The sequence below is a fragment of the Tetrao urogallus genome (assembly GCF_951394365.1).
Source record: "Tetrao urogallus genome assembly, chromosome: 14".
Classification (NCBI taxonomy): Eukaryota; Metazoa; Chordata; class Aves; order Galliformes; family Phasianidae; genus Tetrao; species Tetrao urogallus.
The window spans coordinates 2797538-2813287 of NC_136827.1; the positions used below are offsets into that span (position 1 = coordinate 2797538).

At 48.5% G+C, this 15750-nt stretch overlaps 1 protein-coding gene across 2 annotated transcripts in view; it reads right to left on the reverse strand.

The window, feature by feature from the left end:
• FGF18 (fibroblast growth factor 18) overlaps window positions 1-15750 on the reverse strand; it is a gene marked incomplete at both ends in the record, with an annotated part of 64550 nt that overhangs the window by 41118 nt on the left and 7682 nt on the right. The window contains 2 exons of one of the 2 annotated variants that reach the window (XM_079542352.1): window positions 1012-1192; window positions 7885-8022. In XM_079542352.1, the coding sequence (XP_079398478.1) occupies window positions 1012-1192; window positions 7885-8022 (319 nt within the window). The remainder of the gene's footprint in view (window positions 1-1011; window positions 1193-7884; window positions 8023-15750) is intronic. The other variant, XM_079542353.1, reaches the window with a different exon arrangement.

The following is a 15750-nucleotide window of genomic DNA, read 5'->3' on the forward strand; positions in this document are numbered from 1 at the left end:
ACCCCCTGCCAAAGCAAGCAAAATGATGACCATGGACGGTACATCAACTTGTCCGAAGGCCGCTGATGGAATAACAGTTCTCACATTTTGACCCGCCCTCCATCTGAGACAAATCGTACCCCACCTCCACCTCTGCTGCACATGAGGTGAACCTCATGTGAACGTGCATGCTGGCTGACACATCTGCACACACACACAGCAACACCTGTGGACTGTGTGTCCGTAAGGGAAAAAGGGCCATTTCTCAAAACAGCCCTAAAACCCTTCCAGCAACCGTGAATCAGGCCTAAAAAAAGTCAAGCAAAAGCGCCTCTGCCAAAGCCATCTCCCAGTGTACAAAGACGAGGAAATTTTTTTATAGTTCAGTCTCCAACCAGCACTTTTATCATGATGCTTGTATGCAGATCAAGATGGAAATTACTGAATGCACTGCCAGCCTGTGTAAGTTATTTGTGCCCCTGTAGGATCTACATGCCTCAGGATTCAACTTAAGCACTCTTAAAGCTCTGAAGTCTGCTTAATTTCAGCTCAAACCAAACACTCTCCCCTAGAAAGATGAAAGGATGCTTCACTCAAGCACTGGGATTCTTCCACCCCTCAAGCTCAGTTCACAACCACAGTTTCCAAGTCACTAAGCCAAGGGCCACAGTTCATAAGGAAAGAACATCCTAAGTGACCAACTTTGATATCACATAAATAACACGAGGAAAGCTGTACGCTCACCTGCTAGGCAGAGAAAGATTTTTGTCTTCAAGCATCATCATGCACTCAGAAACAGGGGCACTCCGGTACCACGGGTTGGAACAGCCCGCAGCTGGGAGCTGGGCTGACAGCCCACTCTAACGCAGCAAATTCCACGTTCTTAATCTGAAAAGGTTTTTTTTTTTTTTCTCCCTGTGATCCTCTGCATTTTATTGCTCTTCTCATTTTTCTCCCACGAGGTCCTCAGGCCAACACAGTGAATTAAAGCTTTTGAACTGAAGTCTGGGGGATCCCAGTAAATATTCTTACCATATTTATCTCCGTCTTCTCCTTTGGCGCTGATCCTCCTGCCCAGCACTTGGATGTGCTTCCCGCTTGTCCTGCTGTACAGCTGATAGAGCCGGAGCTGCTTCCTGCTCACGTCGTCTCTTGCTCGTGTTTGGTTCTCCACGTGTATCCGAAAATCTACATTCTCCTCGGCAACAAACATCTGAAAGTGGTGGGGAGGGAAAAAGAAAAGAGAACAGACTATGAAACAAAATAAGCATCTCAGACAGAAAGATTACACATCAACCTGCCAAAGGGCACATGGCGCAAGATGACTGGGATTTGGCTGGCCTTCATCTGACAGCCGAGCCCGTGGTATCAGGCACTCAAAATGTAATTCTACCCAGAGCTGGCTCTAGAGAGTAAGCCAAACCTGAGTTTTTACAATCAAACTGTGCGTGAGGGGGTGGTTGAGTAAAAACTTCTGCTCGGTCCTGCTTTGATTTAATCCTGGTCAACCAGGCTGGCCATAAATTAGGCTCACTTTTGCATATTCATAGCCTCTACCAAGCTACGTGGACAAGTATGGGAGAAAGGGGACTGGCACTTCAATTTCAGAGAATTTGTGCTTCACCTTCAGCAACTGCGTGGATTAATGGCAGGGAAGAAGTCAAGGGAAAAACCTATTTATGCTGACGTTAGTGAACTGGATTCTAGCTACAGACAGGCATAAAATCTAGAAAGATAAATGTGTCATGTATTTGTGGGCTCTCTTCAGCACAGATTTGTTGCCTGCTTGGCTTTAAGTGAAGCCTGCTCATTGCTGACTGTCTATTGCTGCATCTCTGTCCAGCCCAACCTGGGGAGGGATCACTTGGAGCAAGCAGTAAGAGCACAACTGATGTGTCCAGCTGACAGGCCATTACCAGCAGGGTTCCGGGCGCTTCAGCCTCTGCCTCTGTTTTTTCTGGCCAATGGATTAAATTAACCTTAGTTAACTACAGCCTCAAAACATTACCAGAAACTTTCTCAGTCACATCTGCCTTTCTCTGGTATATTGTTTCCAATCTTAACTTACGGTTCCCAAGAAACACTGAAACAGGATTCCTGCTTTTGCTTCCAGACCCATCCTGGCTTGCCCAAGGTCAGAGGAGGAGGCAACCAAGATGCTCTTAAGAAGGCCCTCCCAGCTGGGAGGCCCAACAGCACACAGCCAAAAGCAATTCACGCTCAAACAGCACAAAAGACCAGAGAACGCTCCACAATCTGCCCCTCAGAGCTTCTGCACTGCGTCCATGCTGCCCATACACATCTCACCAATGGATTATATTTTGGAGGCAGACTCCCATCCCAGTACAGTAAATCACTCAGACACCAAAAGCAGCAGAAGATGATTGAGCAGCACCCAAAAGGCACTGCTGCACAGCAGGTGATTTTTAATTTGACCACAACAAATAATGGTCAAAGCGAACCTGCTGACAAGCTCTAATGCTGTGCACCATTTGCATGTAAGAAACGAACTCCACCACAAAATAAGAATCACATGGGAATTTCATGAAGCCTAGTTTGGAACTGGCAAAGGAATGGCACTTACTCCCAGCAGAGCTACAGCTTCGGTTCCTAACACATTCCAGCTACAGCATGCTTGCCCTTCCTGCCTGAAAGCAACGATGTTCTGATATATTAGGGTGTGGATGAAGCTGGCAACGCAAATGAAAAGGGGTCAATAAATCCTTGTACAGGTCCGTTCTGGGCTCAAACACATAAGAGCGAGAGGGGAGCAAGTGGCCAAGGCAGACAGAACAGTTTCACTTAATTCTCCTGCATCTGTCGTCTCACACCAGCGCATACTTTGAAGCCAAGTAGTCAAATACTCCCTGAACATCGAAACCTCAAAAGAACTTTTTAGCTTTTCCAATTATCAAGTAGACACACAGATCAGCAGCAGGAGGAAAACTTCAGGCAGGCAGTGCTGCTTAGCACCAGACCTTCACTAAGCAACCCAAACAAAAACATTATATTCAACACAGTGGCAGCAGCAATGAGGTTCATGGGGATGTTACAGGATCGCCTTCACTGCCCTTATTAAATGCTAGGATTACAATATTTGGATCCCAAGTCCTAGGAAAGAAACCAGTTTAACTCTCTTCTTTGACTGTCAGTAGGAGACTGCAGGAGCTGAACGCTCAGGCTGCACTACAGAAAATACTGTATCTAAACAGACATTCAGCAGGATGACACAAGCGATGGGCAAGAATCAGACAATTAATATTTAGCAATATCTCCCACTGTCAGAAAACAGCACAGCAAGAAGCAAGAGCACCACAAGCGCCTGCTGAGGATATGGCACGAGGTTAACAGTGCTCTCAGCTCCCCTGGGCACCAAGCTCTGCTAGCTTTCCTCTCCAGAGCTATCTCTGAGCAAAGCGAGCTGCATTTGGCTTCTAGCATGGATAACATCCAACTCTTTCCTTCTTCCTCCACCTTTCTTTTCAAATAATATTGTTACAAAGGATGTTGACCAACTAAAAATAGAGATGTTCAAATAACGCCGACAGCCAGCCTTATACCCACAAAAGCAAGGTTATTTGCAGTTAGGATTCTGGCTCCATCATGTTAAGATTTAAAACAGATTTTAAATCACGATGACGTCGCTACATTGCCTTCACCACATGCTAATGAATTTCACGTTTGTTTTTTTTTTCTAGGAAAAAAACAAAACAGGTAGGATTTAAAGTGAAGGGAAGGGAAGGTTGTTTTGCTTTTCTGGGAACTTCGAAATAGAAAAAGCAACTTATTTTCCAAAACATTCCAATTGTTTCTTTGCACTGAAACACCCCTGAGGTGAACCAGCATCCCCAGATTTTTCCTTTCCTGCGTCTGATCTTCCCTCCTGCATCTCACAGCCTTCAGTCCTCCGCCTTCTCCCACACATTCAGGAGGATGGAGCCCTGCTGTCTGCTCAGATGCACAAAGCTCAGACCAACCACAAAGGCTCTCAGCGTCTAACACAACAAATAATTTTAGGGACGGATAGGTTTTAACTTGCTAAAGCAAACTTCTTAAGGGGTTCCTCGCTAGACAAGATGAGCTGTGCTCACCTGGAGCTCAAGCACTTGCAGCACAGAGGCCCCAGCCTGCAAGCAAAGTGCACACATGGACTCTGGACCAACTGCAAAGCCATCTCACGCTGCACGCAGCTTCAAGCAGGCTGTGCGTCTACCTGCAAGCATTTGCCAGCCTTCCTGCAAGGCAGAGCAGCCAATATCACCTTTCCTCCCATAGCAAGAAGGGCAAGCACCTCCACACCAAGATGAAGTCTCCCAAGTGCAGCACTTGGGGGCACCATCCGACTGAGGGCTGTCTGGGTGGCTCAACTCCACTCTTACCCACAGCCCCAGCAATGTGCCCAAGAACAGCATGGCCTGAACCAGGGCCAGCCAGGATCATTTGGAGACACCAAACCCCTCCAGGGTCAGCCAAAGCCTATGTCACCCCATCACCTCTCTAATAACAGACCTAGCTCCAAAACAGGAGAAGTCCTGAAAAAGGATGGTGGAACTGCAAGCTCTCTCCTTGTGGCTGTCCTGTCCCCTGGTCGAGATGCCCCAACACAGAGAAGCAGTGAAATCACCAGGATTTAGCTGTATGCTTAAAGATAAGCACATGCTTAATCACTTTGCTGAAACAGGATGCTCTGCTGGCGCATAGCCAAAGTGAATTAGCTGTGCCAGCCTGGGCTGCATCTGGCCCACAGCAAAGAGTATCAATATTCTAAAATAAAATTTCATGCAGTGTTGATTTCACGAGATAAAACCTATTTGATCACTGCTGAAATCCATTCTCACAGTATCCCTGCCCTACAGAGCATACTCCCTCAAGCAGCTAACTTTACTGAGATAAGAAAGCCCATTTATATATACCATAAGTGGGGCTCTCTTTCATAAAGCTCAAAAAAATTAGTAACATATGCCTCCTTCAGTAACTGATCGTCAACACTCACTCGAGGTCACCTAAAACCAAGTCCATTCACCCCAAAATATATTTCCGTAACAATCACAACCACACAAAAACAAATACAGAAATGTCTTCAGGTCCGAGCTGTGCTGTAAAACTTAAGGGCTTCAGGTTCCATTCACCAAAGCAAAATTAAATCTTTCTCTTTTTTAAAACCGTTTACTTGTTATTACTGCACGTAAGCTATTCACAAAACCACCACCTTTTCTTTTGCCTTTCAATCTGATCGTCCACACAATCTGCCTTGTAACACAGATCCTGCAAGGAGCACATGAGCAGGCTCTCTGGAAACTGCTGTTGCCTTCCTGCTTGCTTCAACCAAGCACAGAAGAGGCCCTGGTCCAAGCACCTGCACGTGCAGGGGGCACTCAGCAGCCTTACGGAAAAGCCAGCTTGCAATACCAGACCGAAACAGCTGCAATACCTTTCCTGCCAGCAGCAACAACACCTACAGATCCAAAGCTCAGTACAAACGGTCCCTGAAGTCAACGGCCAATTGCATCTTCTAGCTCCAAACCAGAAAAGTGCCTTACAGAACACTCCTGGGACAGAAAAAGGATTTCCTGCATTACTTTATCTCCTCCAATATTTTGTTGCTGTTTGGTGCTGGTCTATTCTGCAAGCCTGTTCAACTGGTATGGACCACTGCCTATGAAGGACAACTTCAGCATCTCAGAACAGCAGATCCATTGATCTAATTCTTTGCCAATTGCTTATAGTCTGCAAAACCTAACAGAGGGCATCACATCCGGCTTCATTTTCATTCTTCCTTTATTTTCCTTTTCGAGCAGTTCCTTATACATGCATTATTTATCACTGTATCTCTCAGCAATATATACAGCTACAGCAGTATAGCTGAAATACAGCTGGCAATACAGAAGTTTAGGCAAGGGAATAAATAGCAGTTCTTTTGAAAACAGCCATCATCTCGAGCAACCGAGCTGGCTGGACACAAGAAGCCATCTCTTCTCTCTGCTTCCCGTTTTACTTGCTCAAACATCCAAGGTAGGTCCATTTAGTCCTAATTCCTGCTCAGCAACAGAAAGGGGTGACATCTAATCTGTCTTCAGACAGTCCGGAATAGGAAATTCTGTAGGGTTTTTTTTTTTTTTTGGTGCAATGACACACAATGAATATATCAAATAATGAGTGGATTTCATTTTAAATGACTTCACAATGACCCACCAGCTCTGAGAATGGCAATAGTGTTAAATCCCAGATGGAGGGCCAGCAAAAAGATGATTTTGCTGACGCTGCCTAAGGTTTCAGCATGAAGTAATCCAAGAAATGGTCAAGAATCAGAAAAGCCCCTGACAGCAGCACCGTGATGTTAGTGCTACTACAAGCTCATGCCACGACCCTGCAAACACCGCCGCTTGTTTTGAACTGCAAGCAACCAAAGCCCCGCCGAGGTCAATGCAATCCTTACCGTGCCAAGCCATGTTTACAGCATTTGGCTTGCCATCCAACCAAGCTCTGCACATGCCTCACTTTCTATTTTTAGCTTTCTGGTAAAAGGGAACGTTAATATGTTATTGTCCATGTCATAAAGCGTTACAGCGTCAGATGTCCAAGGCCCACAGCATGGCCAAACTAGCTGGGAGCTGGACTTGAGAATTTCCTGATTTGTTGCTTTCTGTAGAACTCAGCCTCCAAGCCTCATCAGAGAGCAAACCATATGTCACGGAACAAGAAATACAAAATCCCTCTCACCAAGGGCCTTACTGATTTCAAAAGATAAACAAATCAAGCGACTCAAAGTCCTTTCAAAACCCAATCTGATAAGCAGGAAACACTTATTACCTTTCAGCCATCAAATCAACCTAATATTAATGATTGTCTCCGTGACCTTCTAAAGACTTGAAAGTTAACTTAATAAGGTCAACAAGGGGATATCCAAGACAGATCTCTCTCAAGTCTGCAAAGGCAAGTAACAAACCGCTTCGCTTCCACGACTTTGGCAACATTCCTCTGTGCCAATTACAGCAAGATTTGCTAGCTCACCATGACAGTCATTCTTCGACATACAGAGAAACATAATGCGCTCCTTATTTGCTGCTTTTTCTTCTTCTTAACTGCAAAGTCAACCCACAGCCAGGATAGTGTTACAGTCACGTTACACAGCGCAGTTTGAAGCAAGGCACAAGTGGCTGCGCACTGCTCTGACGTACTTGCCTCTTTGTGCCCAGACCCACATTTGGGAATTAACCTAACACAAAGCACTCCGTGTTCAGATGCACAGCAGGAACCCCCAGCAAAGGGAGAGGGCACTTCAGAGTGAATCCCTGCACATCCATGGAGAGGCCATGGCACGACACTGCTAGAACTGCACAAACGTTACGTAAACCTTTCATAATAGCACCACTTCAGAGCTGTGCTGCTTTGCTGGTTTGCAAGGTGACTTCTTCCTGCTATTCACTGAAAAGGGTTTTCTCCTTTAGAAATAAACCTCCCCAAAGAGTTCTGTCACTGTCTGTCTCAGCAGATGCCCCTTTGGATGACAGCTGTGCACCATGCAGGACAGGCAGCACGAAGGGCTACGTGCTGCACCATGGAACTGCTTCTTCCAACCACAGACATGAGATGCACAAACACCACAAAAGACTCCACCGATGGTAGTTACAAAGTATTCCCTTGAAATCCTTTGAGCTTTTGTTTTTTTTGGGTCTTTTTTCAATTGGTTGGCTTGGGGTTGGGTTTGTTTCTCTTTCGTGTGAAAGCATGAATGTCCCATTTAAAACCCAGAAGCCCACACTCCACAAGAGCCCCATCGCTCCATCACCCATTTGCAAATCAAATCAGAAACCACTTTTTGCCTCTGTTTCTTTAGAAAGCTGTTTGAGAAAGACACTTTCCTAGCACTCTACGACTTCATTCTCCAGCATCTTGTGTACTTACGTCCAGCTTACGTCTATTTATCCTTGTACCAACAGCGTCCTTCAGCTTCAACAACACCTTTCCCCCTCGCGCTTCTCCTTGGGATGCATTCAGGCTGCTCCCTCTCTCCGCTCTCCTCCCAGCCTTCATCTCGCCATGCTGGGGAAGGAAGAAAGCCAAGTACGCCCATGTTCCTCACCCACCGCCCCGGCCCGGCCCCGCCCGCCGCGCCCTCTCGCCCCGCCGGGCCCGCAGCGCCGCGCCGCTCCCGCAGCCGCCGCGCCCCCTGGTGGCCGCCCGGCCCGGCCCGGGCATCGGGGTCCGGAGAGCGAACGTGCCGAGTAGGGCAGCGCGGGCACGGCCCTCCGGGATGGAGCCGAGGAGGAGGAGGGAGGCCGAGGCGGCCCTTCCCGCTCCATTTCAGCGGTGCCGGATCCACATCGGATTTAAAGCTGCGCCGCGAGCTGAGCCCTGCTCAGCCCAGAGCCGCGTGGGGACAGACCCTGCGTGCAGCTGTCCTTCGTGTCCCCGAAGCGCTCGCGCACAGCTCCTGCGATGACCGCGCTGCCCTCCCTCTGCAAAGCGCCGTCGGATGGCAGACAGCAGCGCAGCCCAGCACGGCTCGATGCAGGAGGAAGGCACGAGGGAGTGCCAAGAACCAGGAACCTGAGAGAGCCTTGAGGAAACACATGTTTTATGGCCTATCGCTGAGTGCTTGGCTGTTCTCTAGAGAAAGATGATGACGCCTTCGAGAAAACCGAGTTTCTCCTTTTGATGATGGACTGAACCTCAGCCAGCACTGTGAAAGCACGCCATTTATTAGATGGTGACATTTTAAACTCGTTCCACCCAGGGAAACGGTTCAGCCTGGGGAAGAGCAAGGTTTCAGCCTTGATTAACGACGTAAAGAAACACAGGCACACTGCATGAAACCAAGGGAAGAGAAGAAGCTGGAAGGCTTGCAGAACCAGCCTGCTCTGGACACAGCTCTGCACCTGGTCCTTGCTGGCAGAGCTGCCGGCAGCACCTAAACCAGCACCAACAGCACCATCCTCTGCACCCCACCCTTACCTGCCCATTTTCACCAACCCAAAACCAGGTTGCTGGCTGCAGCTTATTATCACAGTCTGCAAGAGGGAGCCCACCCCTCTGAAATTCCCCCTTTTCCAACAGCGTGCCCACGTGGCAGTGCCAAGGGGACTGAGCCCGAGCCCTTCTTGCTGCACCACCAGGACCACAGCAGCCTCCTTTCTGTAGCACCAGGTCCTGCTGCCTCCATTAGCCAAAGCAAACCGTCCTCGTGCACCTCAGCCACACAGGTATCTGCAGGGTGCTGATGCCTCTTGCCACAGCAATTGTATTTCCTTCTCTGGAAATACAATTCAGACCTCAACTTTTTTTGCTGATTTTTTCCCCAGTTGTGATTTTTTTTCTTCTCCTTCAAATTCAGAGCTGGTGTTATTTTACCACAGCCATCAATCAGGCAACAAGCAAGCAGGGCTTTTCTTTCTTCCTTTCTTTCTTTGTCTTTCTTTCTAATGCTTGTTATATCTCTCCTACATACTTCCTCCCTGCACAGAAATATCCCTTCAAAGCTTGATATTATTGAGCAGCTTTCAACCATGCCCAGCAGAGCCATGTATTCTCTGCATTTGTTTGGCCTTTGTTTCTAGGAATGAAATACCAGTGTCTTAACAGTGTGACTTCATTTCACTACTTCATTCCAATACTTGTTCTATTTCTATCCCACTGGGTCAAACTCACCTATTGTGAGACCTCACCGATTTCAATTACATCAGGGATTAATTTGTTCCATGGCGTTGAAGCTGTTAATACAATCCTTGCTGGCTCTAGATTAGAAAAGGCATGATGGAGACCTCCCTCGCAGGCAGTGTGCTTAACAGCGGTCTTGATCTTCATTTTGTTCCTCCTTCCCCCCCCCCCACCCCCCTTTCCTTTGTGCCCCTTTGCCCCTCTTTTCACAACCATCTCCTTCCTTTCTAAATTGTCCTTATCAGAACTGGGTGGTCCTTCTGACTTCCACTGTTACTGGCAGAAGGTTGCCTGCCAGCAGCCACTGCCCAGCGTGTGCAAGGGAGCCAAGGGTCAGCAGCTCAGGTCTGGCCTGAAGCCACCCAACACCTCACAGGCTCACAGCAGCCAGGCTGCTTTACGGAAGATGGGCACGAGAAGATCTCAGCAAAGGACATCAGCAGCAGATCTTCCTGCACCACCCTCCTCTTGGCATCTCACCTCCCCAAGGCGGAATGGGGAAGGACTGGTTTCAAAGAGAAACTGCAGGTCCCTCTGCACCCACCTGGATCCGCAGGGGCTCGCTTCTGCAGCTCAGAGGGTTGGTCTCAAAAGTTTAGATCCTGAAATACACATCTGTCAGGCAGCTCCATTCTGGAGATGATCACTGCACCCCAAACCAAGGTGCCAGCCAAAGCCTTCCCCAGCATCATGCCTTCACTGCATGCCCAGGATGCTTCCTATGGTGCTGATTAAACCCAGCCTGTGCCACGTAACCCGCAGAGAGCAGGTGGGATCTGGAGGATGTCCTACAGTACAACAAGGCTCCACAACAATCCTGATCTGGAAAAATCACCATTAGCTCCTCCCTGGATGGTTTTGCTGGGGAACTCTTAAGGTCTTTACCACAATTATCTCTGACACGTGCAAGTTCAGCAAGGGCAAAAGAAAACCCAAAGCACTACCCCACCTTCCCACCATTCCTTCCACAGGGTGCAATCTCTGCGTGGGAGAAAGTTTCGGTATTTGTTAATACATCATACACACTGCACTCCCAGTTCAGATCACCCACATCAGCTTTCAGAGGACCACGGACATCCCTGCAAGTGGGTCCTGTGGGCAAGACACAGCATGGAAACACCATCACTTCAGCAAATGGAAGCTGCCAGCTGATGGGTGGCAATGTGCTTCGGGTGTAGCAGGGGCCATGCATGAGCCACGAGTCTGTGCTACCACCATCACCCCTTGCTGCTAGCATCAGGCCACATTTTTCAGATGTAGCTTCATGCCTGTGTCCCTTCTGCCACAAACAGAGCAGCCCTCCTCATGGCATAGGTATTGCCTTGAAGAAAATGGTAACAAGGCTTTGCCAAACAGCCTCAGTCTGCCTCTGACATCACGGATCCACACAGCCAGCAGTTAGATATGGGGAGCTGGCCATGCTACAGCTGCCTTTGTTAACCAAAAAGCGTTTCTTTTCATTATGGAGAAAACACTCCTGCTGAAACAAACTGCCCTGATATGCAGGAATTAAAACTATTCAGCAATCCGAACTGCTGCACGTAGCGTTCTATTAGCATTTCTGAGCAGCTGAAATGTGCATTCAAAAAATAAAACCTGGAGAAGAACACGCAAAGTCCCTGCAGTCCAAAACAAAATCACAGGGAACCATGGAGGAAACAAAGTTTTGAAGCAGACTCAGAAGCAGCAAACAACTGCTTCCAAACTACTGGAAGTGCCTTTGCACAAAGCAGAGGGAGCTCTGTAAAGCAGAGAGACCACGAGCACAGGGCTGTTCCACACCAGGTTGCTGCCAGCCTCGTGCCCAGCCAGAGGGGCTGCTGCACCCTATTTGCAGGCACTGTGGGGAGCCCAGTCTGCCTGGAGGCTGCAATGCAACCAGGGCAGTCCTCCGTGCAGGGTGCTCGAGGACAAAACCTACACACACACACCGCTAAAGATACTTACAAGTGGTCTGTTTGTCTCTTTAAATGTAGCCCAGTTACTGAAAAAAAAAAAAAAAAAAAAAAAAAAAAAACCTTCCAAATTTGAAACACTCGGGAGCTTTTCTCTCCCTTCCTCCCTCCATCGGCAGGGACTTCCCTCCTGGGGTGATGCTCCAGCCATGAACTTGTTTGGCCACAGGAACAGGGAAGAGAAGAAGCCTCAAGCCCACCACCCTGAAATGGGTCAGATCAACCTGGAACGAGGCAGTTGGTCGCCCCCAGGAGTAACATAAAGCACAAGCCCACGGGGTCCAAAGTGATGTCTGTGTCCCTTCTGCTCAATGCCAGCCCAGCTGGGACCTCCACAAAAACAGGAGCGAAAGCACAAAGACATGGAAAATCCAAGAGATGCTCAGTGAAACACTGCTGTCAGAAAGAGACAGACGATCACTGGAGACCAATCTTCCCATAAAAGAAATAAACATTTGCAGTGGCAGCACCGCAGCACTGACCTGATGTTTACCCAGGTAGCTCCTTTCATCTCAGTCCCTTGACATCGTCCAAGGAACACACAGGTCCCTGCTCCCACTGCAGAAAAGCAACTCCCTCTAGGGTAAAGTGTGGCAACTGCCGAGCAGCGCACACAAATTTAGGACAGCATTTCCAGAATGCCTTTTTCCACCAAGTTTACAAAGGCAATATAGAGGTGGGAGCTGCTGTCCAAGGAGACGGTTGTTAGCCACGGTCTCATATGAAACATGGCTTCTCCAAATGCACACAGCTCCCATTTCTCTGCTGATTCAGCAGTGATACCTGGAAACCCTATCAAATTATCCTGTGCCACTTTTCTTCTATCGAGTTTCCTCTGGAAACCGTTTACTAAGCTCCAGCCAGTCCCACTCTTGCTTATTCTGTCAAGATAACACAGTGATCCTATATGGGAAAGATGCCAACTGGAAAGGTTGGCATGCTCAGGTGTCCCTGCTCCATCACTCCCTGATTAGGCAGCACCCACATGGCACCGGGATGTCAGGAGAGGGCTGTGACCAGGAACAGGAGGTTTAAGTTGTATAACAATACCTGGAGGCCAGTCGGGATTTTCTGGAATTGCAGCAGTCATCTCACTAGGAAGCTAATTAGTGTATGTGTTGCTGATAGCTCGCTTCTGCCTTGTGCCCCAGCTTTGGTTTCTTCATGCCTGCTTTAAGGACTGGCTGTCAGAGATGCCAGATCCTTCCCATAATTTGCACCCTTTCCTCCCTACGTGTGAAGTTTCATTTTCCTGTTATTTGGGACCCACAGATGCATCCTACTGAGCATCACTGCTGCTGTCTCCAGCACCACCCTGAATGGAGATGTTTGCAAATTCAGGGCAAGGATCAAATCTGTTTTATGGAAACTACCCACAAAATGCTGAAGACTGGTAAATATGCAGTAGCCTCGATGTTTTCTGAATACCAGTTTGTCATCATTAGTTACTGAGGGGGAGAAGTTCTGCCCCTCTGACAGCACCCAGTGCTCAGCCCAGGGCAGGCCCCCATCTCCTCATCCCAAGCAGCACAGCCCAATCCTGAGGGCCCCAGCGCCTGGAGAGGGCAAAGTTCTGTGCGGACTGCATTGAAGGAAGAGAAGAGAGAGTGAGAAGCAGGGCAGGCCTGCAATTTACCTGAAGACAAACCCTGATTTATGAAGTCACAGCCATGGAGATGAGCATCCAGTTCAACTCATACACTTTGCCAACAAGTTTCCTTTTTCTTTCCCCAGGTTACAGTGACCAGCCACCTGCAGTGCTAAGGTCTGTCCTGCATAGTCCTCTGATTGGGTACATGAGGAACTTCTTTATCTACAAAAATCTTGCAAGTTATTTCTGGAACAGAGCCTTCCAGAGATGATTTTGATCAGTAATTCACTTATTTGAAACATAAGATGCAAAATTTCCATCATCTTTGCATGAGAGATATTTTCCTTTGATCTGTCTTTCAGGCTTTGCAAGGCAAGCAAAGCAATTTCATGAACTGCGCCCTCTGAGCCCCAGAAACGTCTCAGTGGGAGCCCTGCTGATGCTGGAGACGGACAGAAGCAGTGTCCATTTGGAAATGTGCTACTTCTTTTAAAGAAATCTCCTCAAATCCACTTAACTTGGGAAGACCTGGTTTTACTTAATGACTTTAATTGATTTTTGCTAACAACCGCCTTCCTTCTCCATTTAAGATCATTTCTCCAGGGTCGCCCCACCTGGAAGCACACAGTACAACAACCTGCCAGCACTGTCCCAGAGGTGAAAGAAATGGCTTTAGGGCTCCAGCTTAGCACTGCCTGCCACACCAGCTCGGCGCCTACTAACAGAAGCGCTGAGCACATACTTGGTGCTCCCAGTTCCCCTATAACACCCTGCTGCCACCACACCTCCCTTCTGCTGGAGCCTGCAGGGATGTCATCGCTGCCTGCTCCTTCCTGCAAGCAGCAGGGCTGGAAGGTTGGCTTCAACAAATCGACCCCAATGCAGACCCAAGCCTGCTATCTCAGGACAACAGGCTATGCACGCGTTTCTGCTGAGTTATCAACCCTGCTCTGCCTGCAAAACCCATCAGCCATAAAGAGAGCCATAAAAATCACCCAGCCTGGGCTGCTCAGCGCTCCTCCAGCACAGCCGGCACCGTGCGCCCGCTAACAGCCCAAAGTTTGCTTTCCCCAAAAGTTATTTCCAAGCCCTATTATCTCTCCTGCTTATACCACACTCCCTCTATTATCGAGAGATCTCCAAGTAATTTATAAGCCCACAAGCTCCCACACTAACGGGGCAATAAATCACATTCACGCACCGCATCGCCTACTGTTGGAGGGCAGCGGCGTGGGAGCAGCGGGCAGCATGGCGCGGGAACGTTGCTAAAACCCTAAATCTCATGTCCAGAAGGGCCATAAACCACATTTTAGGAATCTGAGAGGCTGCAAAGAGAAACTCCACCGAAAAAAAAAAATAGGTTTTTTCTTCCTATTTTGCATTTTCGTAGTTCAGAGCTAGTTAGAGCAGCCTGGTCCTTGGATGGGATGAGGCACTCACAGCAGGCATGTGCTCCTCTGAGTCCTGCTCTTCCCGAGGCATACTGGGATGTCTCATTCAGAGCGGGGCAGTGCTGTTCTGAACGAGCTAGGCATGTGTTTTGTAAGGGTACTGGGAGGATTCCAGTCTGCGTTCTCACCTCGCTGTGTTTTCCCCATCCGACTCAAAATACGAGCACACAAAAGAGGGTTTTCTTTTTAAAAAGCTCAACCAAAGGAGGAGGATGTTTTTGGCTATTTTCCTCAAGGAAAGAGGTTGCCCATCTAATAATCCCTAAATGGGCAGTGGGTTGTTGAGTTTTCATCCACGCCTCTGAGCCTCATTCCCTCTGCCAGGTTGCTGGTTTTCTTTTCCACAGAGTTGCAAAACCCCTGAATAACAAGGTTTGTGCATGGAAGTGCTGACACAAACCTTAACTACAGCATCCTGAACATGATACCAGAATAAGGACGCTCCCTGTGTGGCCCAGCCTATGGATAAATAAAGCATTTCAGCAGCCAGCGCCGACAGATCATAAACCTCCACAAGCACAAATACCAACAACAACCCAAAAAGATTAGAGGGCTTAGGGGCGAGCCAGGCTGGGATGATTTAGAGTTGGGGTGGAAGGGTCATTATTGCTGAAGAGGTGGGGGTAAGTGGGCCAAAGAAATCAATAAGCCATTGCACTGCCTGGAAGGAAGGGCTGTGCTCACTGCGCAGCCAAGTGCGACGTCCCTCGGGCAGGCTCACGCTGCTCTGGGTGCGACTTACTCTAATGAGCAGACGTGGGCAATGCCAATCTCCATCCCCGTTTGCAAACCTTCAGAGCTGACCAGTTGCATCAGAAGTGGAGGCAGCCCCACGATGGCGGAGGTGGCCCCAGGAGTCCCGCTTACTTCAGCAAGGGCAAACACAGTGCTTTGCAGCCATGTTCCCAGACCCACGGCTGCTAATCAGAGATTTCATAGGCCACCAGCTATTCCCATCTTGCCTTTTTCCTCTCCTCATTCTGCCCAAGTCTTGGATCTCCCCCCCCCCCCCAGTTTTCTTTGTAGTGAACCGAGCAATGATGAATGACTTTGCATTAAGAGCCTTTGGAGTGGGAAGGAAGCCCATTCACCAACGTAACAAATATATGATGTACCA